At 44.7% G+C, this 24730-nt stretch overlaps 1 protein-coding gene across 1 annotated transcript; it reads left to right on the forward strand.

Moving 5' to 3' along the window:
* Positions 1 to 1625: 1625 nt before the first annotated feature.
* Positions 1626 to 24004, forward strand: CACTIN (cactin, spliceosome C complex subunit). The gene is made up of 10 exons (XM_069216359.1): positions 1626 to 3112; positions 4271 to 4766; positions 8759 to 8854; positions 9517 to 9662; positions 9786 to 9948; positions 12098 to 12212; positions 14267 to 14459; positions 17171 to 17293; positions 17950 to 18206; positions 23264 to 24004. The coding sequence occupies exons 1-10, from the start codon at positions 1731 to 1733 to the stop codon at positions 23752 to 23754; spliced, it is 3462 nt and encodes a 1153-aa protein (XP_069072460.1). The 5' UTR covers positions 1626 to 1730; the 3' UTR covers positions 23755 to 24004.
* The last annotated feature ends 726 nt before the right edge of the window (positions 24005 to 24730 follow it).

Consider the following 24730-nt stretch of genomic DNA (forward strand, 5'->3'; position numbering starts at 1 on the left):
GATACACTTATCCAATCCTCCTCTTCCAAAATATTCTGCTCTGTGAGATGTTCATATCATCCTCAAAGTCATCCAACAATGACCGGCTAATTCTGATTTTTCTCAGAAACAGTTATCAGCTAAACTGATGATTTTAATATGCCTGGTCTCCTGCAAAAGGGTGTCTAATGTCAAGGCTTTAGACCTTTCAGGTAGCGAATATTCTCCAGATAGAGTTATCTTTTCCTTGACTAGATGTACCAAGACCCTTTCTAAGCAAATTACCTATCCTAGCTTCCCAGGGAATCCTAAACTGTGCATTGCTCGATGCATGAAAGAGTATAAAGATCGCACTAGAGAATTTCGCCAATCCATTGGGGGCCAACTCCTAATTGCTCTCCAGAAGCCATTTCATCCCATGTCTTCTGGCACTGTGGCTCACTAGGTGCAACAGATTCTGTCAGAGGCAGGCATAGACACTTCTAGGTTTGGCGTACACTCCTTTAGAAGAGCCATGGTGTCTAAGTCTTTCAACCTAGGAACTCACCTTTAAGTTATCATGAGGGCAGCGGATTGGTCTGCCGATTCTACGTTTCAAACCTTCTACTACAAGCTGATTATTGATGTGGCTGCTTTGGTTCCCCAACAGCTTTGAACAAGCATAATCCGAAGCCTCCGGTCCTGACATAGAATAGAACATTTTCTAGCTAACGCATAAAGAATTTTTAATTCTGTTAAGGACAGGGAGGTGAGGATTATCCTGCCCTTCCATCTCTCAATACAATAGAATTAATTACTGTTCAAGGTTGTTATATGCATTTGTAATGATGATGATGTCTATTCTCTCCCATCAGTACTGATTATTGTTGGATTGAAATGGTAGTCCAGAATTCTGGGTTTTATCCTGCCTTTATCTCGGTCTTCTTCAGGATCTGAACAAAAGAATGGGTAGCAGAATTTGGAAGCTCTGGTTTTGTTTCCAGATATGGGCCGGGCTGGTCTTTTGACAACTTGGATTGATCTGTTCTGCTGAAGTTTGTGGGGGTTGTTCTACATTTAAAGAGACATCCAGTGGCCAAAGGTGTTCATGGGAAGAATCAAGCCTTCAGGCAAAGAAAGAGAACTATCATGGTGCTGAGTTTTTTATTTATAGAGGCAGCAGTTCCACGTCATGGGTGTAGATAATATGTGGTCAATATGGAACGTTTAGGAAATGTAGTTTTACATTGTTTTTCATTAGCTGCTGTGCGTTAATAAACAGACAAGAAGAAGAAGAAGAAGCATAATCCTTGCCACTGTGTCCAATTGAAAATTCTTGATACTTTAGCTATAAAAAAATGTATTGGGCTCAATGCCTTGTTTTGACGTTTGTCTAGCATATTTTGCAGAATAATTTCTCTATTTATTGGAGCGGTTGTAGGTTATGGATCAGCGAGAGCAGGATACTTCTCAATTTTCACGGGGATTTTCTTTATTCGTTGTTATGCGTTAGAAAGTATCGGTTATCACTATTTAAGGAGCAAAACAAAACTTACATGAACATGTCGTTAAACCATTACAATATGGCTGACGACAGTTCGACACCAACGTTCTCCAATCAGCGGGATATTGTAGTCCTTCGTTTGTGTCAATGGACAGTAGGGATCACTCAGGGGGTCTTTCCTCGCCCTCGTCGCAGGTTTAGGTGACTCCGGCGGCGCCTGACGGAGTAAAACACATCAAATGCACTAGTTCCTGGCCGGGCTCCTGCCATGGGCTCCCGGGAGCGGGCCGGGAAGCGGAGGAAGAGGAAGCGGTGCTCGGAGTCAGACTCGGGCGGGGAGAGCAGGCGGCGACGCAGGCCGCAGTCCTCGGACTCTGAAAGCGGCAGTGACCGGGGCTGGAGGAGGGAGAGGCGGCGTACGGAGCCGGAGGAAGGCCGCGGGAGGGAGTTGAGATGCTTGGGGGCAGGTAGCCACGGGGAGGCCCGGAGGAAGAGCCGGTCGTCGTCCGGTAGCTCTGCGGGCCGGGGGAGAGGACGGCCTAGTCCCAGCAGCTCCAGTGACGGCGAGAAGGGCCGCAGGAGGAGCCCTTCTCCGTCCCGGCAAAAAGAGCGTTTGACGAAGGGACGAGACCGGGGGAAGGCCCGCAGGAGCAGCAGCTCATCTTCAGGGGAAGCCGAGGGAAGGAAAGGCAAGCTCAGCCGCCCCGGGTCCAGCAGCTCCGGTGACAGGGGGAAGGCCCTCGGAAGGAGCCGGTCTGGATCCAGCAGTTCCGGGGACCGTGGGAAGCAGAAGCCCCGGGGCAGGAACAGCCCTGGGGATCGGGGGAGGCAGAAGCCCCGGGGCAGGAACAGCTCTGGGGATCGGGGGAGGCAGAAGCACCGCAGGGGGAGCCGGTCTGGATCCAGCAGCTCTGGGAGCCGTGGGAAGCAGAAGCCCCGGGGCAGGAGCAGCTCTAGGGATCGGGGGAGGCAGAAGCCCCGGGGCAGGAGCAGCTCTGGTGATCGGGGGAAGCAGAAGCCCCGGGGCAGGAGCAGCTCTGGTGATCGGGGGAAGCAGAAGCCCCTGGGCAGGAGCAGTTCTCGGGGCCTGGTGAGGCAGAAACCCCGGGGCAGGAGTAGCTCGGGTTCCAGTAAATCTAATGAACGTGGGAAGCAGAAGCCCCGCAGGAGAAGCCGCTCTGGATCCAGCAGTTCGGCGGGCCGGGGTAAGGCCCCACCCGGTTCCAGGGACAGGCGACCAGGCCAACACGGAGGGAAGAGCCGCAGTGGCTCCAGAGATCGGACGAAGGGTGTCCGTGGTGCCTCCCCATCAAGAGGTAGGGAGAAGCAGCGCCAGAGGAGGAAAGGGAAGTCACCGGAATCTTCTGGGTCTAGTGCCTCAGAGGGGAGAAAGAAGCGCAGGCCTCGCAGCGAGAGTAGCTCGACCTCCAGCCACGGTAGCCCAGCTGGGGGCAAGAGGGTCCGGTCTGTGGAGAACGGAGGTAAGCACAGGAGACGCAGCGGGTCCTCTGGTACAAGGGACAGACGGGCACGGAGAGAGAAGAGGAAGCATGGCTCGGACTCTCAGCAGAACTCTCGACCACAGAGAAAGGAGGATAGCTCCTGGAGGAAAGAAGAACAGCACAGTGGGAAGAGGGAACACGGTGGCAGGTGAGCAAGAAACCCGTTTGTTTTTTCCTAATCCTGGGCCTACCATCCAACAATTCAAATGTCTACCTTTCCTTTGTGTTATATCCAGTGGTAATATAACTGTTGTGCGTTATGGTGGCAACAAAAATATTTGAAATGAACACAGTGGTTACCAGTAGGAGTAGTTTTGCAGAAAAACGAACTCAACCACTAGATGACAGAGTAATGCACAGCATGTGAATCCAGAAAATATTTAGGCCGTACAACGCTTTCTGCCATGAGTATGACCTTGCAGCATTCATGAATTCAGATAGTTTCTTGAAGTCTTCTTTGCTAAGTGAGCGGCAACATCAGTTGTGTATGAGGGTTTCAACATGTTTGAGGAGGCTCTGTATTGCTGACAGACATTAAGCAATTTTTAAACTTTCTGGGACTCGGTCAGAAACCTTTTAGTGTTTAGTTGTGACAAGGTATGAGTGGATGTTGGTACCTGAACTTGACTCTTAAGCCCTGCCACCTTTAAGTGCCCCCCTCTGGTGGCAAAAGATGTTTTGTGGGCCATACCAAAAACTTGTAGGTTTTGTATCTACCAAATGCTTAAGTTGGTTGACTTTATCACACACATTTGCTTTCTTTGTACTCAATGACAGTTGTTCATCTTCTTGTTTTTGTTCCTCCTCTGAAGCATGGTCTCTTTACTATCTTGTTGATTGGCTGACTTGTATACTTCCAATCCTCACTTTCAGGGAACCTCTATTCTTTTTCGTCAAGCGCCTCAGGAGAGTGCATGTATTTTTTCTTTCTTCATTATGTTTCCCCTTTAGTGTCTGCCCCCAAACTTGTTTTGCTCTCTCTTGTGTGCATCTCTCTCTCACGTGCTTATCCCTTGTCCTCACACTCCTTGTTCTTTTTTCTCTCCCTTGTTTACTCTGCGCCTGCCCAGAGGCTTCAACCAGTTTTCTGTTATTGGTGCAAGCATCAACTTTATCATGGCCTCATGATTTCTCTGCTAAAAAAATATTTCCCTGTTGAAAGACAGTTTGCAAGTTTTGGTTTGGAATGGTCCTCATTGGTCCAGAAAACTGCTGAATAGCCAGCTTCGGGTAATGCATAATCTCTCTAGTTACCGGTGTCTCATTATTATTATTACATGTTAAATCATATCAATATTTTTTTAAGATCGGATTCGTCAGAGGAGCAGAAGAAGCAAAAAGATCAGACGATCCGAAGTACAGACATCAATAAACAAAGCCAACAGCATAGGCCTTCTCCATCCAGGGACTCCTCTTCTGGTTCAGACTCTACTGTGCGACGCAAAGACCAGAAAAGGGGCAGAGGCAGCCGGGAAAGGAGTAGCAGGCAGAGGTCTCATTGCTCTGTGTCCTCTGTCAGCTCACTATCGCCTGCTCGCTCTCAGAGCCCAAAGGGGGACTTGGAGATCGAGCTGACTCTTCAAGAGCGCCTTCGACTCAAGGAGGACAAAAAACGTCAGCAGGAGATGCTGAAGGCCATGGAGACTCCTGAGGAAAAGAGGGCCCGACGCCTCGCCAAAAAGGAGGCCAAGGAAAGGAAAAAGCGAGAGAAGATGGGGTGGGGTGAGGAGTACATGGGCTACACCAATACAGACAATCCTTTTGGGGACAACAACTTGCTCGGGTCTTTCATTTGGAACAAGGTGAGTGAAGCCTCAACCAAAAGTCTGTATCAAAGGGCTGTTATTTTATAGCCTGAATTTGTCGAACCTGGCAGTATGTCTTGTTTGTGCTTTCTGGAGCAAATTTAAATATTCAACTAGGGTTGAATGTAACCCCCTTTTTAGGACCAAGAAATATGGGAAGCGAAGGAACTGCAACTGGGACGGGACCTGAATGGACACTAAGTCAGTGAAGTCATAGTGGCCATGAGCGGACATCCTACTTATCTCTTCTGTCTGGCTATAAAAACATCTGATATGAAGTTATAAAGCCAAGCAGGCATGAGGAGGTACACAGTACACACATACTAAGCTGGTTTCTTTTCGCAGCTCATGGCCTTACATAAGTTGGTTCCGCCACACATACCACAAGTTCCACCAGCAACAGCCCTTGAAATAAAGAGACATGGTCAAGTTGGATCATAGAGGTAGGAAACTCAGACACAGTGGCAAAATTATATTGAGAAACCCCATCCCAAACTCTAGTAGAAGTGACCAGAAAAGGAGCCACAAGGGGAGATTTGACAATTCTGTCCCAATAACATGGAGACCATAAACGAGTAGTTAGAACAACATTAGCTGTACTGGAACTTTGCTTAGGGGCCAACAGCAATGCAGCATCCCCAATGAGGTGCACCCACTTGTCCTTTGAGGTGCCCCCGACCGCAATAGAATTCACAACCTGGAGAATCAACATTTAATTCTTGGGTTGGATGGTTGCATTATTCCACCCCACCCGTCTTTCTCCAGAGAGCGGTTGTAGGTCAGATACAAATTATCTCACTCATACTTGGACATGAGCATAATTCATTGTTGGTTGAACTTAAAATCACAGACAGCAATCTACCTAAAGTGCCAACTGGCAAACAATAGGGCTTCGGTGCATTTTACAAAAATAAACTTCTAACTTAGTGTATATGACAGATCAAGTGATCAATAGTCTTTGTGAATCCGGTCGTGGAATTAATATGCAGATTGTGAAGAGCCTGAAGCTTATATTGAGAAGTTATAGGCACATCATGGAAAGTAATGTTCCAGAGTTACTCTGAAATGAATGCGCCAGTTGGATCAGGGAACAAATACATGAGAGATGAGGAAATTAATGTGCAAGAGACAAAAAAATGACTGTACAAAATAGACCATGAATTGAATGCCCAAAATAGATCAGGGAATCAATCAATCAATCAGAGTTCATTAAAGCGCAGCTACTCACCCGTTAGGGTCTCAAGGCGCGGGTTGGGGGTGTAGCGAGTACCGGAGGTGGATTAAAAAAGCCATGTCTTCAGTTCCTTTGTGAAGCTGGGGAGGGAGGTGGTTTGTCCGATGTGGATGGGTAAGGGAATGAACGCGACAGTGGGAACAGGGACTGAATGGTCAGAAGAGATGAGGGTATGATTGTGCAAAAGAATATATGTATGAAAGCGTAAAATAGACAAGGGAAGGAGTGAGCAAAAGTGACTGGGCACTGTATAAGCCAAAGGGACAGGGGAGATCATGCAATGAATGTACTTGTGGGGCCAGTGAATAAATATGCAAAACACCATTGAATGCGGGACTGGTGAATGAATGACCCAAAAGTGACTGTTGAATTAATGAGCCAGAGGGGGCCAGGGAAGAAATGAGTCGGAAGAGAGCAGGCTGCGCAAATGCGTCAGTAAGTAAGGAACAGATGATCCAAACTGATCAATGAACAAATGAGGCAGATGAACCAGGGAACAAATGAGCCCTGGGGAGCCAGAAACAAATTAACCTTAGGGACTAGGGAATTAATAAGTCAGATGGATCTAGGATTGAATGAACAAGTGAAACCAGACAGAGCGTGAATGAGAAGAGGGAGAAGGGAATGAATAAGCAATTTGAACCATCAAGTGAATGAGCTGGAAGGACCTCTGAATGAACGACCTATTGGAACCAGAATGTGATCGAGCCGAGGGACCGGGGAATGGATGTGCAGTTCAGGACCAGGATGTGACTGAGCCATATAGCCCATAGAAAGAATGTACAAGAGGGACTGAAGAATGAATGAGCTAGCTGGACAACAGGAACTGAGCCAGCGACAAAATCACTTTACCTCATAGAGAAGGCGTTAAACTAGTGTGCCTCATTCCTAAAGGGAGCACATAGAGTTCACAAGAAGTAAAGGTAAACAGAAAATGAGCTCCTCGACAGACCCATCAGGGAAGACAGTGATTGACCTATGAATGAATGTACTAATGAATTATAGACAGGAGGACTGTGCGCCAAACACCAACAGCTTGTGTCAACGGCATTTCTTTCACTTAATTTCTATTTTATAGTATTTCAAAATGATGTCCTAAACTGGCCATCCGTTTGCCTTCTTAATACAAAAAATACAATGTGGTGGTGTGAAGCTCATGGGCAAGTTGACACTTGTTTTTATTTTAGGGTGCTTTGAAAAGAAAATATTGTGTAAAGACATGTTGACACACCCTGTGAAGCGCATCTGAAATAAATTGCTCGTAGAAGTTAACTTTATGGCTCAGTTAAATGAGTATGAAAACTGGCAGCCAAGTTTCAGGAGCTTCCGGGCACTGGAAGAGGAGAGCGGTTCTGCAGTTCTGTTCATTCCAGGACCAGTCTTCCCTCGTTAGATGCAATGTTTCAGAAGGAAGACTAATGAGGGGTCTAATGGCACCCCTCCCTCTCTTGAGACAAGGAAGAGACACAGTGCCCAAAAAGTGAATGCACCAGCAGAATAAACTCCTGTCTTACCCTGAAGCGAAGAAACAAACAAACCAAGGAATCCAGTGTAAAAGGCGTTGAGTCTGTTGGCACATTAGTTACTTACCTTGGTGTTTTCCTTTGCACACAATGCAGAGCTCTTCCGAATAAAGAGAGGCTGAAAAGTGAATTGATGTTTGGATAGCAAACCTCTTCGTAAACGCACAGCTGAGGAATAGGGGTAACTTCACTAGTTCATACAGAAACTCTTGCTGCAACTAGAGATGAAATGGCATATATGACTTGGATGAAATGGCATATATGACTTGAGTTCCATCTGACCACTGAAGAGTTGACGTGAAGGGTGAACCCTCTTTCACACGCAAAGTTGTCTCCGCTGTGTTGAATTGTACTGGCAGGAGCTTGCTAGAGCTCACTCAGATATGTTTGATGTATGTAAGTTAGGGTTTCATTTGATACAATTTGCCTTCTGCCCCAGATACCCAAGTTTAGTTAGGCTGGGTATGTAAATATTATCTAGTTGATCAAAAAGAAAATGCCATGTTTTCGGAGCCAGCAATCTTGTGGGCCACTGAGACCATTTTTAATGGATATCCCGATTTCACTTGAAGTGCACAGTTAATTCTCCAGAAACATGATGAATTTAAATGTATACTTTGGTCCTTTTTCAGCTGTTGGAGCGGTGCTACATTTTTGGAACTTTAAGGCTAATATGTTGGCTGTTTTAGTAAGGGAAACAAAATGCAGTATTATCTAGATCTAGAATAGCAGAAGAAAATTTGGGCCAATTTTGAGTTTTAACCTGTTTTTGCTCAGTTCAACACAATACCAGAACAACACTTCACCTACCACTGCTAATAATGAGCTTTCCATGTGTTTGTTTGAAGTACTGGTGATTTAAGATAAGCACCCTAATACCATCATCTAATGGACAGTGAATCATGATGGTGTAAGTGAAGGTTTGAGATAGGTTTGTATTTTGTTTTTTTAAAAGGCCACCTAGTCATTGACCAAAACTCACTGAGTAGATAGAGCTGAAGCTAGACAGGCTTGTATGTTCTAGAGTAGGTTCTGCCCCGCCTTCTTTATGTTTGTAAGACCTCAATTATGGTTTAGCATTCAAAGTTTAGTGTACAAGGGTGGCTGGAAGAAATAATCGGGGGTTAACTGCCCATTGCTGTGTTCTTTTATTTGGATTCTTTTTGTTTGTGTGGCAGTGCTATGCAGGAAAATTCCTTATGTTTTAAACATGTGAATTTGTGGGTTTTCAGGCTCTAGAAAAAAAGGGTATTTCGCATCTTGGGGAGAAGGACCTGAAGGAAAGGAACAAGCAAATCCAGGAGGACAACCGCTTGGAGCTGCAGAAGGTATGAAGACCCACAAGCTGTTCTCTGGCCAGTTGGGATTTTCCTTTTCCTGTTTTACGACATGATGCAAATGTATTGTCTTCTTGCTGTTCTCACTGTGAATCCTGTGCAGAGGTACCATCTTTAGTCTCCCTCCCTCCAAACACAATTCTAATATTTCCACTTCACTGCCAAGTTATCCTCATATTGCTCTGTATGGCAGGGTCAGTCTTTTCTTTCACATGTTTTTGCATTTCGCGAGGCCGCTGCATGTTGTGGCAGTAGTATTAGGGAAGGGTGATGGACACAAGATAAAAGGTCGAGTTTTCTTATTTTCTCATTCGGTCACCATTTGGCATCAGGATGACCTGTCTGAATAATTATTCACAAAGCTGTTGCAAGTATTTAAATAATAAACATTCAAATGTTAACAGATGCTTTAGGACATCTTACTTAACCTCCCTGCTGGTGGTCAGGTGGGGCGTCTGTGATGTTTATTGTGGAATGAAAATGTAAAACATGTACGTACCCTCCAGATCTGAGCTGCAGTGTTTTTTTTTTTATCTCTGCTTCCATGTGGTGCCTCCCTCGTTTATTGATCTTAAGGCCTCCCCTCGTCCATCTAGCCAACTCTTCGGATCCAGTTGTTTAATATTGGTTTGTTATGCCCATCGACTTTCTAGGTGAAGCAGTTGCGCTTGGAGCGTGAGCGAGAAAAAGTTATGCGAGAACAGGAATTGGAGATGCTTCAGAGGGAGAAAGAGGCAGAACATTTCAAGACCTGGGAGGAGCAGGAGGACAACTTCCACCTGCACCAAGCCAAGCTCCGGTGAGTCTTCTGGCAGAGAGTGAGCCAGATCAACGCTGCGGTTTGTAGAACTGTGCATTTGCATTGCATTGGTGACTCAAAGGTTTGTTCATTTTTTAATATTTTTTTCTTCTTTATGGTCAGGTCCAAAATCCGTATCCGGGATGGTCGGGCCAAACCAATAGACTTGCTGGCCAAGTACATCAGCGCCGAGGATGATGACCTTGCTGTGGAGATGCATGAACCTTACACGTTCCTGAATGGACTCACAGCCTCTGACCTTGAAGACCTTCTGGAGGACATCCAGGTCTGGATTAGGGAAGGCAGGCTGTTTGACGATTGCTGTTTCTAAGTTTCTTTGGCTAACTCTTTCATTAGCAGATTAAACTGAATTTGTGAGTCGGTTTCAAAGCCATAATTGTGCTTCCTCATTTTAATGTATTCTATCTCAAACTTGTAGTTGCAGTCAACCCTTTGAGTACTTCCTCCAGCTCAGTGGCAATGTCTACAGCATGTAGAGTCTCACAAGAAGCACAATTTTCAGTATTTTTCCACTTTTAAAAATAAATACCGACAGGAAACACATTTTTTTCTTGTCTGTATTTATCTGTAAAAACGGAAAACTAGGAGCAGTGTTTATAAATCTTCAACTCCCTGTGAGTAGTTCCTTAACTAGAGCGAGCGCACACAGCCTTCAGAAGTATGTAAATTACTCACCACTTTACGGTTTATTATCTTTCAAATTGCTTTTAAAAAAGCAAATGTCTTCTGGCGAGGTATTGCTTGCAGTTTGTACCAGTGTGGCAAAGGCAGAAATAGGTTCACGGATACTCGTGCTGGAGAAAATTAGAGATTTGATAATTTGTCAAGGTAGTTTTTCTTTACGTGTGACACCCAAATGTATCCACTCCATATACTCAAACGTCGATCTGTAAGTATGTTCTGGCATCTGCTTATTCACTAATTGTTCCAAAAATATTTTTTCTACTTGGGTCTCCTGCACTCACGAGTTGTTCAGTTACAAAATACAGCTGGCTATTGACGTCCTATTGCATTGAGTTCTTTGTAGACCTTGGTGGCCACTTCGTACCGAATCGGAAACATTGGGTGACCTATGCTGATCTCGGAGGGTGGGTTCATATTAAGCTGACAGAATAAAGTAGCACAGCCACATTTGATAAACGTTGTATCTTTCACTTAGAGGAGAAATTAACCAGGGGCAGTGCTTCCATGGTAGGTGTTTATGTAGAACAAATTTGAAGCAAAAACGTGGACCCTAAGCCTGCAGTTCTAGAACCAAGAATAGTGGAGGTCATTGCCTAACCATGTCCTTTAAAATACATGTCTTTATCCTTCAAAAGTAAGCATATGCAAAGAAGAAAAAAATAAATTTGAATTAAGTACTAAAAGGTATAAGCTTGATCAATTTAGTATACGTTTCTTTTGCCCCAATTATTTACAAAGAGGCCCCTTTCTAGTAAGATTTTTTTAAACAACATCCTATTATGCTTCACCGTAAGAGACAGTTTAGTCAAGTCATAAAACATGGTAGTTATTTTGTTCTCGATTTTGTTAAGCAAAAGTTCAATCCTAGACCGGTCAATGGCTTGCTGTTGACTTCACCCCCAGCAACACATGAGTCGTTATCAGGCAGCAGCCCAGTAAATGCCTCATATGATGGATGACAATATGATGCCTCTAGAACGTAAAATGCACCTGTGTCCATGGGTTGAGTTCTTGCCAGTAGGAATGATACAGTAATCATAAGGTGGTGTTAATGGCCTATCGAGACCACACAAAAATTTCAGTGCTTGCAGTTTTTTTTCTAGAATTTGCTCTTCAAATTCTGGGTGTGACCATTCCCTAAATTGATGGTTCTAAGCTTATCTAACTCAGAAGGAATTAAGACTTACTGGGGTTCAGCCCTTTGAGCTGCTGTGTCAGCGAGGTGTTAATTTCATAAACAATGTTAGAAATGGCCTCCGGGTGGCTCATATTGGAAAAAGTGACTTGCAGCCGTGTTGATGGGCATGGGATGATGGTCGCTGTCGCTGATCTTCCAAGGAATCCTTCATCGCTGATTCTCTGTTGTTTGATAGAAATCCAACGCCCTGAGATTGAGCCTGCATTTTTAAAGCCAGATTCACCTGCTAGGCCCCAGAGCTAACTCAGTGATGGCCTTTGGTTTATGTTGTTCCTTTTTTGTCTTCCATTACCCTGTCCATGGGGATGATGACCCAATTTGGAGCCTTGAGTTTGCATTCGGATATAGTGAGTGTATTTGCAAGTCTTAATCTGCTGCTGGGCTTTTCATCAGCTTTTACATTCTGCCCACAATTTCTTTGTCTGTCAGAAGCTATTTACTCCTTATTCACTACATCAGTGCTTGTTTTGTGCTGCTTCAGCTAGAGTTTCTCCTTTAAACATTCCTTAACTTCTGTGTTTGTTTTTTTCAGGTTTACATGGAATTGGAGCAGGGTAAAAATGTGGACTTCTGGCGTGATATGACCATCATTACCGAGGATGAGATCTCCAAGCTCCGCAAACTTGAGGCTTCTGGAAAAGGACCAGGTAATGAACTATTAAAAGTCGGTTGTTGTGCCCCAGTACTTGGGTCGTGTAGTGGTACAAGTGTTTTTCTTCTCTAACTCGAAGAAGTAAAGAGTTTGAAATGGCTCAAATTGACCAGAAAACTCCAGAGTTTCATCAAGCAGCTCGTTAAAGTGTTCAGGTTTGAGAAGGATGTTTCAAGGTTTCATTTGTGAAAACTTGAAGCCATATTTAAGTCTTTTTTTAGAAGAAATATGTTCTGCTATTTCCCTTGTTCTGGGGTATATCTCACTCCTCATCAACTTTAAGTTTCAAGCAATGCCGCCATGGAAGCAGTAAGTTATCTTTGCTTTAGTTATCGCTGTATTCGTTAGTTTCCAAAGGTAACCCATTGACTAGGAATAGACATGTCTCTCCCTAGTAAGCACTTTCTAGCAAATAGGGGACTGGCCAGAATCTCAGGTTTGGTTTGGGGTGGGGCATTTGTAAGGGGGTTTAGATTCAAATGTTCTGCACAGGTTTCTGAATTGTGGTCACCAGCCGCGTGGCCTTGGATGGTCCATACATTCCATAGCTGAGTCTGTAGAGACTTTCATGTGCGACCTTGGCTACACAGTAACTGTGCAAGGACTTTAATGGGAACACTGCTTTGCTGTGAAATAGAAAATCACCCGTTCCATTGCTCGCATGTAAAATTGGAAGCTCAACAAAAGCAGGCAGTGAAAAGGAGTTTAAAATCAGGCGCGGAGTCTAGCACCCTAGTCCTTAGAGGAACCTCGATACTCAGGCACGTGCTTTGAAGCAGCCTAGTATCTCTCTAGAACAGTGTTCTTATCAACCAACGTATGTATAATATAAAGACATCAAAATATTGAAGTGCAGAAGAATTGTAAAGGAAGGTGTCCAAAACAAAATGGAACCCACAACACCACAGTTGTAAAAAAATCAAAACTCATTCACCACATTTAAAAACCGGTTTCCCATATTCAAGATGCAAGTGACCTAAAATAATCGGTTATCCATAAATACGAGCCAGTTAATTACAAAAAGTCATAATGTTAGGTTGACTTGGTAACAGTGGACGGCGTTTCAACCCTCTTGAAAGATGCGCAGTCTCATCAGGACAAAATGTAGTTGGGACACCCCCAACTGGTTGCCCCACAATTCGTTACCAATGCGGGGGAATCACCCGATAAGGACCTGCAGAATCCCTCAGGGGGTGTTTGCAAAGTGGCCGCGTTGTCTGGCCCGCCATTCTCTCTGCCATTGTGCAGCTTTTTCTTTTCTTTCTAACTATGGTGTTGTGGGTTCCATTTTATTACAATTGTTTTGCACTTCAATGTTTTGATGTCCTTATTTGGTCGTATGAATAAAGTTTTGCCTGAATATCAAAAAGATTGCAGTTTTTCAATCAAGTGTTTTATTTTATTTATAGTCATCCTATAAGTTTGTGATCAACGCAATTGCGCCTCTTATTATCAATTCTATATACATTGGTTGATAACCACTGTTCTAGATAAGCGCTATATGGCCCATCTTCTTAGCGAATAGGGCTGTCCTCGTGGTAAGGTACATACTGAAGCAGCCTAGTGCACAAGGCTGCCTCATCCCCATCACCGTAATCCTATCCATTTGATGGAAAGCAGTAATCTCCCTTCCTGCGCCTAACGGGGCTCTGGTCATAAATGAGTTCCCTCTCTTCTGTAGGCACTCAGCAGCTTGATCTTCTGCAAAGTGGCCCTGTTCATTGTGGGTTGTGTTTCACGTGTTCTTTGGCACTGTAAGTAACATACAGAACTCACTAGGCTTTCACACCTGGTCATATTAGTGTGGCCGCCCATCTTGTTTCGGATAGGTTGAAATAGAGAACGTATCAAAAGTGTTCAAAGGCCCTGTTGCGTGGATAGAAGGCTATGGTATTTGTCAATGATTGTTTAACGCCGGTCTTTTTTTTTTTTTTGGCATGGAGCAGAACTTGTGCGTCCCTGAATAGTGCAGTAATTAAAGAATCTGATTCCCTGGTAAGTGCAGTTACGTTTTTGGAATTTTCAGATCTATTTTCTGTTCCCTGGCAGGCGAGCGGCGCGAAGGAGTGAACGCGTCTGTGAGCTCGGACGTGCAGCAGGTCTTCAAGGGAAAGAGCTACATCCAGCTGCAGGTCATCTATCAAGGCATTGAGAACAAGATCCGGGCAGGGGGCCCCAACCTGGACATCGGCTACTGGGAGAGCCTGCTGCAGCAGCTCCGGGCCTACATGGCCAGGGCACGGTGAGGATCCGCGAGCTGTGCGTGGCGATGCCAGACCGCCGACTAGTTACGCTGTTTGCAGATGAGACTAATTACTAACTGCACTGCTGGTATCAGTGTGAGACACAGCTGGCGTTTGCTATCCAGGGATCCTCCCTCTGTTCCCAACCTTGAAATAGTTCCTGGTGGTCAATTGGACCTCACAAATGCGCAGATTTGTAATTACAAAATCTATTTTTTACACTTTTTTTCACCTTTCACTTTTAAAAAACATAGTTTAAAAATCAGAAACTAAATAGAAAAGTGGTCTTAAAATGCTGCATTAAGACAAACTATTTACTGCTCCTTTAAGTGTTGCTTCTGAAGTGACTGGTTCGAATTTTGCTGTAGAGAGGTCAGTAGCAGACAAGCCGTCTGAGTGGGTCACGCATTCTGTGCTCATTATTGTTGCTACTCCGATTCTGGGGTTGACGGAAGGTAGGGTTTTAGTGACTGACTGTACTTCCTGTGCCAGTATCAGTAGTTCTCCAGAGAGTTTCAGTGGACCGAACCACCGCTCTCATTTCCTCGCGAATGTTCTCTGATGGTGCGGTCTTTCGTGTTGAGTTCTCCCAGCCTACCTACTTCATCCTTAAAAAATTTTGGTTGTAGTTTCTAATCAACTGTTGTGATATAGTGTGTATTGCATAATATTATTTGTCTTTGGAAATTTACTCTTGATGCGAGACTTTAAAATTTTTTACTTTTATTTCAAAATGAAAGTTACAAAAATTGGCAGGAAAACAACTTTGTAAAATACATGAGGTTTAAAATTGTTAATTTTCATTGATTGCTTGTGGCAGGCCTCGAAAAATCTACTCGCCCACTTGCTATGGTGAGTCAGATTTTATCAGGTCGAACTCAATTTAGAACTTACTTGCCCGTTCTGGCAAGTTGACAAAGAACAGGTGTTCTGCTCACTCAGAGAGGGAAGAAGCAATAAAAAATGCCTTTAAATCTTATTTTTATCTTGTCACACATGCTTTACGTTCAGAGAAAGGGGCCAGTAGTCAGTTGACTTCTCTGACTGCAGAGTTCCAGGATTTTGTAAAGTGAACTGTCTGCCCTGCTGTACAAAGAGTTTAAAATGAAAGGTTGCGGGGTGTCAGATTTTTCCTAACCCACAGCATTTAAATAGCTAATAAGTCAACTGTACAAACACTTAAAAATATATATTTCAGTAGTTATAAAAGCCCATTTTTGTACTTCTGTGGAATTAAAAAAATATTTTAATAGGATAAAAACAAATCAGAACACTTTACTTAGTGATGTGCAAATGATGAATGTTTTCTGAAACCCAATTTTCACTTATTATTTTTAATACACTATGTGGTTTTATCAGTAAAGCTGCAAGTTTGTGGGAAAGTATTTGGCCACTTCAATGGGCAATTTGCTGTCTGCAAATGACAGTATGCTACCACATCCTGCTTTAGTAATGTGTTTATGAAAAGTGAGTGTTTAAACATGAACTGAGAAACACTCCTGCCCCTGCCCTGATGGCAATGTTATTAGTAAACTAACAGGCAAGTTGGGGCTCATGTGTACCCTATATGTGGGCTAGATTCTTATTATACATGGAGCAAACGTTTAGTCTATTTAAACAAGAAAGAGTATTTTGTACAGCAGAAATGCTGAACTCACATATTTGAAGGTGCACTCGTGAGAATAAAGAAAAAGGTGTGTCTGTAAAATAAAATATTTGCCTAGGCATACACAATTTGAGACCTGTTTACGGGTCAAGTACATTTCAATTAGGTCGAGTAGAATATTCGAGTTACTCGACCTGCAGGCCTAGTAACATTTTTATGATTTTTTTGAGGCCTGTGAAGTACCATGTGGCAGTCGAGAACTAATCTAATTTTATTAATCGGGGGGGGGGTGCTTTTACTGGAGAAATGTTGAAACAGATAAGTAACCTTTTTCCTTGCTGGTATGTCAAGATTGTAATTTTGTGAATTCATGTTAAATACAAAGATTAGCAGCAGCGACCTTGCTGGTTCATCAGACATCCTCACGTGATGCACACATTAGGTTTGGTGACCGGCTGCAGAGTGATCGATTTACACTGGGTGTGGTAATATTTGAAATGGGATCCAAAGTAAAGTCTGAGTTTCTGTCCTCTATACTGCATGCCTTCTGTGGTTCGTGCTCTAGAAAAGGGCGATAATAGATCAAATCTAAATTTGTAACGACAACAACAAAAAACCTGGACTAGTCTGTGAATTTGTGTGCTAAAAGAAATATTGCTAGAAAACATAGTTCACTTTCGTTGGAGGCCTCTGAGAGTACAGAGTTTGCACATATACTTTAACTTGTATTCCAGATTTTGTTTGTGAATTGCAGACTTTAGCCAACTTTACCAATCCACATCGATTCTCTGTCCTCTTCATGCACATTTCAGTGAAGCAAGGGTGGTTACACTGGGCCTTGTGTTGGTGTTCTTATCACATATTATAAGAACAGTATTTTCTGTCCCCTGCTGTTGAGCACAGGCCAGGCAGGAGTATACATTTCACTTACGTCAGTGTACATTTCTGGTACCTGTGGTCCCCAGGACTGAGGTTAATTTCAGCCTGCCGCCATCGCTGGAATTGTGGCTTGATTCTTGGTGCAGTCTCGTTCATGGAATACGCATTTGGTAACTTTATGGGCCTCTGATTGCTTTTTCTGAATATTGTTTTTATTTTGTCCAGGCTTCGAGAGAGGCATCAGGATGTATTGCGACAGAAGCTGTATAAGCTGAAGCAAGAACAGGGAGTAGAGAGCGAACCTCTCTTTCCCATCGTAAAGAAGGAGCCTGTTTCCCCAGATGAAAGGTGTGTACACTTTGTCTGCTCTCTTGTTAGCGTCTTCCAAACAGGGACTCTTCCCGCGCTGGCTGTGGCATCCTCCCCTCATTCTCTTCTCCCCAGCAACTTTCTTTTGTCCCCTTCATGCATCACTCCGTATATCATCCTCTCCCAGTGTAGCTCGGCACTGTCACAAAACCTGATGCCCAGTTCCCAGTCGGATCCTTTCAATTTCTATGCATTCGATTGTTGAAGTAACTTTCAAAGTGTAAAACTTTAACTGCAAAGATAAGCATTAAGTTTAATCCCTTATTCTTGCATTGTTGGTTTCTGCCAACAGGAAGTACAATCCATCTGTTATCCCCCGAACTGGGTTTCCTTGACCATTGTTGTCGGATAAAGGCCCCCATAATCTTGCATTGTCAGTTTGGATTTCACTCAGCCCTCAGGGGCTTCTCTGATGCTTGTTTTCGAGAGTTACCCTTTCACTGACTAATGAAAGTTTCTTCTTGCTTCTGCCTTGTCACTATAGCGCCCCTTTTTCAGTGGTTTAAGAGTAGCCCAGTTGTCCACTGACCTTGGGATGCTTTGTTTGTTCTTATGTGACCGGTCCTTCTGCTGTGGGATGCCCATTATCTGACTTCACTGACTCTCGTGTTCTTCCCGTTCGCTCTGTTGTTTAGGCCAGAACCAGAGGAGAGCCCTGCGGAGCAGCCGGGCCCATCCACTGAGGAGGCCGACGAGGAGGGCAAGGCTGAGGGGGGAGAGGCTGTGCTCCTGGAGGAGGACCTCATCCAGCAGAGCCTGGATGACTATGATGCAGGGAAGTACAGCCCCAAGCTGCTCACCGCCTCCGAGCTGCCCTTCGATGCCCACGTGGTGGAGATGGAGGAGGACCTGCAGCGGCTCCTGGTGTTCCGGCAGCAGTTCCAGGTCACAGGTATGGCTTCCGGTGGTGGCGCAAAGCCTGTTCCTCTTCTGGTCATGCAGCACTGTGCGGTTTGTAGTTTGCCTTGGCCGACAGAACACCTGACCAGACCACTTTTGAGTTTTTGAGATTAGTTTGTGTTTGTCAATAGTTTCCTGTCTGAGTTTGCTGAAGGCGGCCTTTGTATTTTGACCCTTTCCTTCTGTGTGCACTATGAGTGTGTTGGTTTTGCTCTGGCATTGCTGTTCACTAGCTTTGTAAGCAGCTCTTAAATATCACTGCACTCTTAGTGGTTGTATTTGCTTGCAAGGTCGGGCTGAGAGATGTGTTTTATGTGGGTGACCTTTGGCTCTTGTCCAGAGTTGTTAGCATATTCCTTATTTCTCTGGAGGACTGCTGCTGAAGACCAGGTCACTTCAGCAGTGTGCTTGTGCTGGCCCTCTTGCTTCCGCTTCCTGTCTGGCTGAGCGGCAGCTGGTATGTGCAAGACACTGTGGATGCATTGGGTGCATCCCAGCCAATCCCGCCCCAGGGAGGCCTTGGAGGACCAGTGAGGAGAGGCTGTGAGAAGCTCCTGCACCATAGGTCAGCATCCTGTGCTGCTCTGGGTATTGGGACAGCAAGGAGAGCATCCTGAATTGTGTGTAGGAGAAGGTAGTGCTTCCAGCGCCAAGCCAAGGGCTCTGGCCTGGGTCCTGCATATGAACCCCCCTCCCTCCCTCGCTTGCCCTGAGTGAAGTCTCTATGGGCTTTATGACACCTACGCCCTTACCTAGGCTGCTGGGGTGGCTAGAGTGGAGGTGGCGCCCAGCATTGCGAGAGGAATGGTGAGCGAGATCTTTCTGCTAAAATAATGTGTATATATGTATGTGTGTGTGTATGTATGTATGTATATATTTATAATTTTGTTAGTGATTACCATTTGGTGTCTGGAACATCCCTGGTAGTGTAGAATGGGCAGGGTTTAGTGAAGTGTCTCAATTGAATGTGCAGCCCCCATTTTTGTTGAAGGTGCACTTTGCCGCATGTACACGGATATCTCCAAATATGGGTCCCATAAAGAAGGCGATTGGTAACTTGCTTACAGGGGGGGGGGGGGCGTCTGTATGTATGTATGTGTGTGTGTATATATATATATATATATATATATATATATATATATATATATATAGTTATTCTTGAACCGAGGCTTCTGCTGAAGGGACCTGTAAGTAATGCTGAGGTTCTGTCCGGTGAGGAGGAAGGCGGGGAGTTCGAAGATGACCCTCAAGTATTTATCAATCCAGGCTCCGGAGATGAAAGCGAAGGTTGTTACCCCGGGCTTCACCTGCACCCGTAAACAGCATGAGCCTGGATTTGAGCAGGTTACCGGGAGAAACGGCGGTCAGTCACATTACATGTTTCTTTGATGTCTCCAAGTCCTCACGGTTCTGCCTTTTTCGATTCCTGTGAATTTTGAGGCATCCCTTGTGTAGTTTTTTACTACACTTCTCCGTGCCTTGCACGTTCTGTTTGCAGAAGCCTTTGTAACCGTAAGCAATAAATAGAAGAGGGGTGACGGCCGATGGCCGTGACATTGCCTCGTGATATGCCTTACAGGGTCACACAGATTGGGTCTTCGGTGAAATTTCTCTTCTTCAGCCTGATATTGGGGATTTAAAAACCTTTTTCCCTCGGCAGAGTTTACAGTTTTCTTCAAACGTCAGAAACTTTGAGAGGGTTACGAGAAAATAAAACTGTGGCTGTGTTTTGTCAAAAATGAAGCAAGCGCTCACTTGATTCCTCGTTTTTGTAACAAAATGGGATCAGAGGTTTTGGAACTCTGCAGAAATCTAGCTTCACAAAGGTTGTAAACTTGGCAAAACTTTTCAGACAAAAGTTCGCTGTTCCAACCCTAAAGTTTCTTACACGGTAGGATGTTCAGATAAGCGAGTATAATTCATTTATGGCTGCTAGGCGGTGCCTCTCCTGAGTATTAGATAGCAGTATAATAGTATGTTGGTAAACATAGGATATAGTTTATTACCCTTTTCCAGTGGCAGTTTTTGAATGTCCGAAGTTTGAAATCAGTCACTGAAGTTCTTAGTAAAGGGCACTGTTAGAAGAACCCGGATATGGAAATCCATCCACGTGCAGATTGAAGTGCACTCTTAACTCGGTTTCAGTTAATGGACACCGAGGATGAGCATAATCCTCCTATCGGCCACACGATGTCGCTGCAGGATCTCTGTTTACTGGTGGCTTGACCAGAGGTTACTGGGAAACAGCCATTGGCAAAGCCCGCGCATCTGCCCTGTGTCATGGCGGTGTGTTTTTTAGGATGCAGTTTTTGTTAGTAGAACTTGCTGTAGGAAAATAAACTTACTGTTGCATCCTGCTTCCTTGGCTCGTGAGGCGGGCACATGGCACTCTGCCAGACTAGACCTGATGCCCGTGCCAGGGGGCTCTTTAGAAGGGCTTCACTTGAAGTCCTGTTCCTCTGGCCAGGGACTGCTGCTTTGGGGGGAGGGGGTGTTTATACTAGCCCCACTAACGGGTCAGTGTGACTTTCCCTTGGCTGCGGGGGGCCTGTGGATGTAGTCCTTGACCACTTCAGGTTCTGCCTCTGCTCTCTAGGACGGATTTTAGAGTTTGCACCGGCTTTTTTAAAAATCATTTTACGTCATTAAGTAATTAACCAGCATAACAATTAATAACATTTTGAATTGTGAGATCGCAGCGTTCAAATTCAAGTCCATGTGAACCTTTCCATGTTCAGATATGTTGTTCACTAAAGTTCTGCTTTCTGTTAGACTCACGCATGTTGGTGAAATAGCATTTACCTATTTTAAGTGAAGTATTGGATTTTCTTTTTTTAATTCAGCCCAATTATGTGGTAGTTGTTAATTGGCATTACAACGCCACATCCCTTCCATGTAAACTCCAGGCGTATTTCTGTCTCTTGGTCTCATTGTTCACTGACACTGTAACTTTACACCACTGCAAACACATACAAACATTTAAAAAATATATAGGCAGATGAAATAGGAATTGTACAGCTTGAAAAACATACACAAAATTAGTAGTCAAAGGAATGTTGTGTTTCGTGATCAAAGGTTGGAATATTCCCTAATTTAGTAGATAATTGCCCAGATTGATCTGTTTGCCATGAGTAACCTTCTGACAAGGTTCAGGTTTTTTTAAACTTTGAGGCTGTTTAAAAACCTTTGTATCGGTTCCATTAGCGGGGGGGGGGGGGGGGGGACTTGACAGGCTAATTAGTAAGACGGGAGCAGCTCTGTGCGACCAGAAAGGCACCTTAAATTGTGGCCTCGTTTGTTAAGGCAGTCATTAAAGATGTCTAGACACCTGAAGGGTCCAGTCTCTGCGACTAATGTGCAGTGGCTGTGTCCAGCATTTACCATGGATGGCCTCAATCCTGGTCAGGAAACTATTCCACCCATATTCCAAGGTAGGACCTAACCATGGACACTAGATGTCACACACGCTGGTTGGAGGCGAGTGCTGGGATAACTTGGAGGTTTCTTTGATACTCAGAGTGGCATCATCAGGCTCCCTTTAGAGGAAGTTGGATTACAGTCTGACAAGGAGGGTCACTTCTTTGGATGTAGTCAAATGTCAGTTTGTTTACTTTTATTCTCTCCACTTCTAAAGTTCAGACGCTTTAGGTGCCTCACAGAGCAATATAGATGCATAAGTCGTGCCGCAGTAGACACTATAAAACATCGGTGCAGTTCAGCAGCAGGGCTGCTTAGACTGCCTACAGCAGAGCAAGGAACAGCGAGCATCTTCGCTATATAAGCAGCAGGTGTTTACCAGATGGATCAGAGAGTTAAGCACTCGCCGCTGACAAATGCTCTGCCCTATACGTCACAAGTGCAAATCCCTGGCAGGTCAACCCACGTTCACTTCCAGAGTCAATACACTTAGTATTCTTGTAACTGGGTATTCGGTACCCGCACCGGTTACTTGCTGGAATCTGAAAGGCACCTACCTGGCACCTTGCAGTATTTGCCAAGACTATTGTTTCGATTTTCACTTCCCAAGCCGGCTTGTGTGTTTAGCTGTCCTAAATGCGTTTTCACCACATCCACACCCTCGCGAGAGTTACTCCTAGCTACGACTCTTTAGCCTCCCAGGATGGAGGGAACGTTGTGTACGGGTACTGACTGTACAGAATTACGCGCTAAACTGATCACAATGACCAATTGCAGCAGCCGGTCACGTTTTATCCAAAAGTTGCTGAATTCGCCTCCGGGAGCTGCTTATTCTCTAGTCCTGATAGCAGGAGAGCTCTGTTAAAGTGCTTCGCGAATGGTCCGAACTGATAAATTCTGATCTGATCTCCTTATAACAAGCAGTGGCCCCTGCGCATGGTTTCCTATGAGTGTGGACTTCCAGGGCGTCTGCCTGTGGCCTCCTACTGCACACGGGGCTGGGCAGTGTGTTGTGTTCCTGCCTGAACTGCTCAGTTATTTTCCTGTTCATGCGTTGTTGCCTAATAGCAGCGTTCGGTTGTGGGCGCCTTAGGAAGGTTATTTGTGAACCAAATCCGTTTTCTCCATGGTTTGTAGACCTACAGTTTTACTATATATGTGCTTCCCTGGTTATCATCCAAAGTTTTCTTTTAACCTTGTAAGTCATCTTAAAAGTTTTCAAAATAAAGTAGAAGCTAAGAATCCTACTTTAAACCCAGTTAAACAACACAGCAGAGGAAGGCAAATCAAACTCCAAAGAAAGGGTTGTGCTGTAATACAATCTATGTGTGGTCTGTTATGTCCATTTTTGTGTGTAGACAAGAGGTTAGACACTTGTTTGTATCTGAATTGTTGGATGTCTAAGCTTCTCAGTTCAAAAGAAGAAGGATTAACATTAAGTGTCCAGGTCACTTACTTATTCATCCGGGATGGTTCATTCAATACTTGCTTTGTCAAGGACTGTTCTTTAATAGCTTTTCATGTCTTCTTTATACCGGTCTAAGCTTGGTTTGTGTGTCCACAAGTTCTCAGACCTGCCAGCCTCTCGCCTTGCCTTGTGTGCTCTAACTCACTGTGTCTTTAACACTTCAGGTGATGCGGTTGAGACAGCCGAGGACATCTTCGTTCGAAAGGCCAAGGAGGGCATGGGCCAAGACGAGGCTCAGTTCAGCGTTGAGGTGCCACTCACCAGCAAGGCCTATCTCTGGGCAGACAAGTATCGTCCCCGCAAGCCTCGCTTCTTCAACCGCGTGCACACCGGATTCGAGTGGAACAAATACAACCAAACTCATTATGACTTTGACAACCCCCCACCCAAGATTGTGCAGGGTTACAAGTTCAACATCTTCTACCCGGACCTTATCAACAAGCGCTCCACGCCGGAGTACTTCCTCGAGGCCTGCCACGACAACAAGGACTTCGCCATCCTGCGCTTCCACGCCGGCCCGCCCTACGAGGACATCGCGTTCAAGATAGTCAACCGCGAGTGGGAGTACTCGCACCGGCACGGCTTCCGCTGCCAGTTTTCCAATGGCATTTTCCAGCTCTGGTTCCACTTCAAGCGGTACCGCTATCGGAGATGAGCAGAGTGGGGTCTCCAACACAAACTTGGATTTATATTCTTCCATTTCTCAGTCTATAAACACTCATATGAGGTCTAGAATTGTGATTTCTGGAACTGCTGTGGGCAATCTTTGCATTCCGCGACTGGTTCCTAATGGGTAAGGCCTTTGCTTCCACTCAGGCTCAGGCGCTGCCTTTTTTTACAACGTGGACCTGAACTAATGTTCTCTGTATGATATCCTGTAAAATAAATTCAGATAATGATTTTAAGTGCGCTGTTCTTTCAGAAACCCGGCGGCTGCCCATCTTCCTCTTAGACTAACACACAGCTGTGTAGCCTGCCCACCCTCCCTTGGTGCTGTGCATCCCAGACCTCTGGTCTTTGCCCTCTGTTAGATATTCTTTTCTGCACTTTAATTGTTCTAACTTGTACACGTCATTTTGCAAAGCACTTAACAACCCGGACCACCGTTCTTCACAGTCCCTTGTGTTTAGTTTTTTTTGTAGAGAATTGACAGATTCTCATCACTCAGGTACCTATATGCAGAATGCACACCTAGTGGATCTGGGTGGCTTGGATGCGTAAAGCGAATGTACGAAGTTAGAATCTTAGTGCCAACGTAGCACTGTCGAGGCTAAGCCTTGACGTGGATGAGTTTAGGGCAGTGGGAAAAATTGGGTGGCATCCAAATCTAGGTTTAGGAGGAGATCAGTCCAGAATATTTACTTGTAAGGTTTCCTTAGGGGCACGCGAGCCTAGCTCTAACAACAGATCTTGCTACTTTGATGGCAGTACGAGTCAGTGTGTGCTCATGCATGTGTTTGAAGTTTTGACATGGCGGGTGCTTGTTTCAAGATTGAAGCTATCAGTCGAGATGTGTGGAATCAAGAAAGAATTGTGCAAAAGTGGCAGGTAGAGTGATAGTAGAAGGGAGGGGCGCAGGTCGAGATGAGGGAATATTTAATGGTCAGATGTACCAAGAATGATGAGTGATA

The sequence above is a fragment of the Pleurodeles waltl genome, chromosome 12 (assembly GCF_031143425.1).
Source record: "Pleurodeles waltl isolate 20211129_DDA chromosome 12, aPleWal1.hap1.20221129, whole genome shotgun sequence".
Lineage (NCBI taxonomy): Eukaryota > Metazoa > Chordata > Amphibia > Caudata > Salamandridae > Pleurodeles > Pleurodeles waltl.

Bases quoted from the DNA above. Each gene is read 5' to 3' on its own strand.
- CACTIN (XM_069216359.1), top strand. From the start codon at position 1,731: ATGGGCTCCCGGGAGCGGGCCGGGAAGCGGAGGAAGAGGAAGCGGTGC. The intron at 14,460-17,170 runs GTGAGGATCCGC...TATTTTGTCCAG, and splicing joins GCCTACATGGCCAGGGCACG to GCTTCGAGAGAGGCATCAGG. The intron at 18,207-23,263 runs GTATGGCTTCCG...TTAACACTTCAG, and splicing joins GCAGCAGTTCCAGGTCACAG to GTGATGCGGTTGAGACAGCC.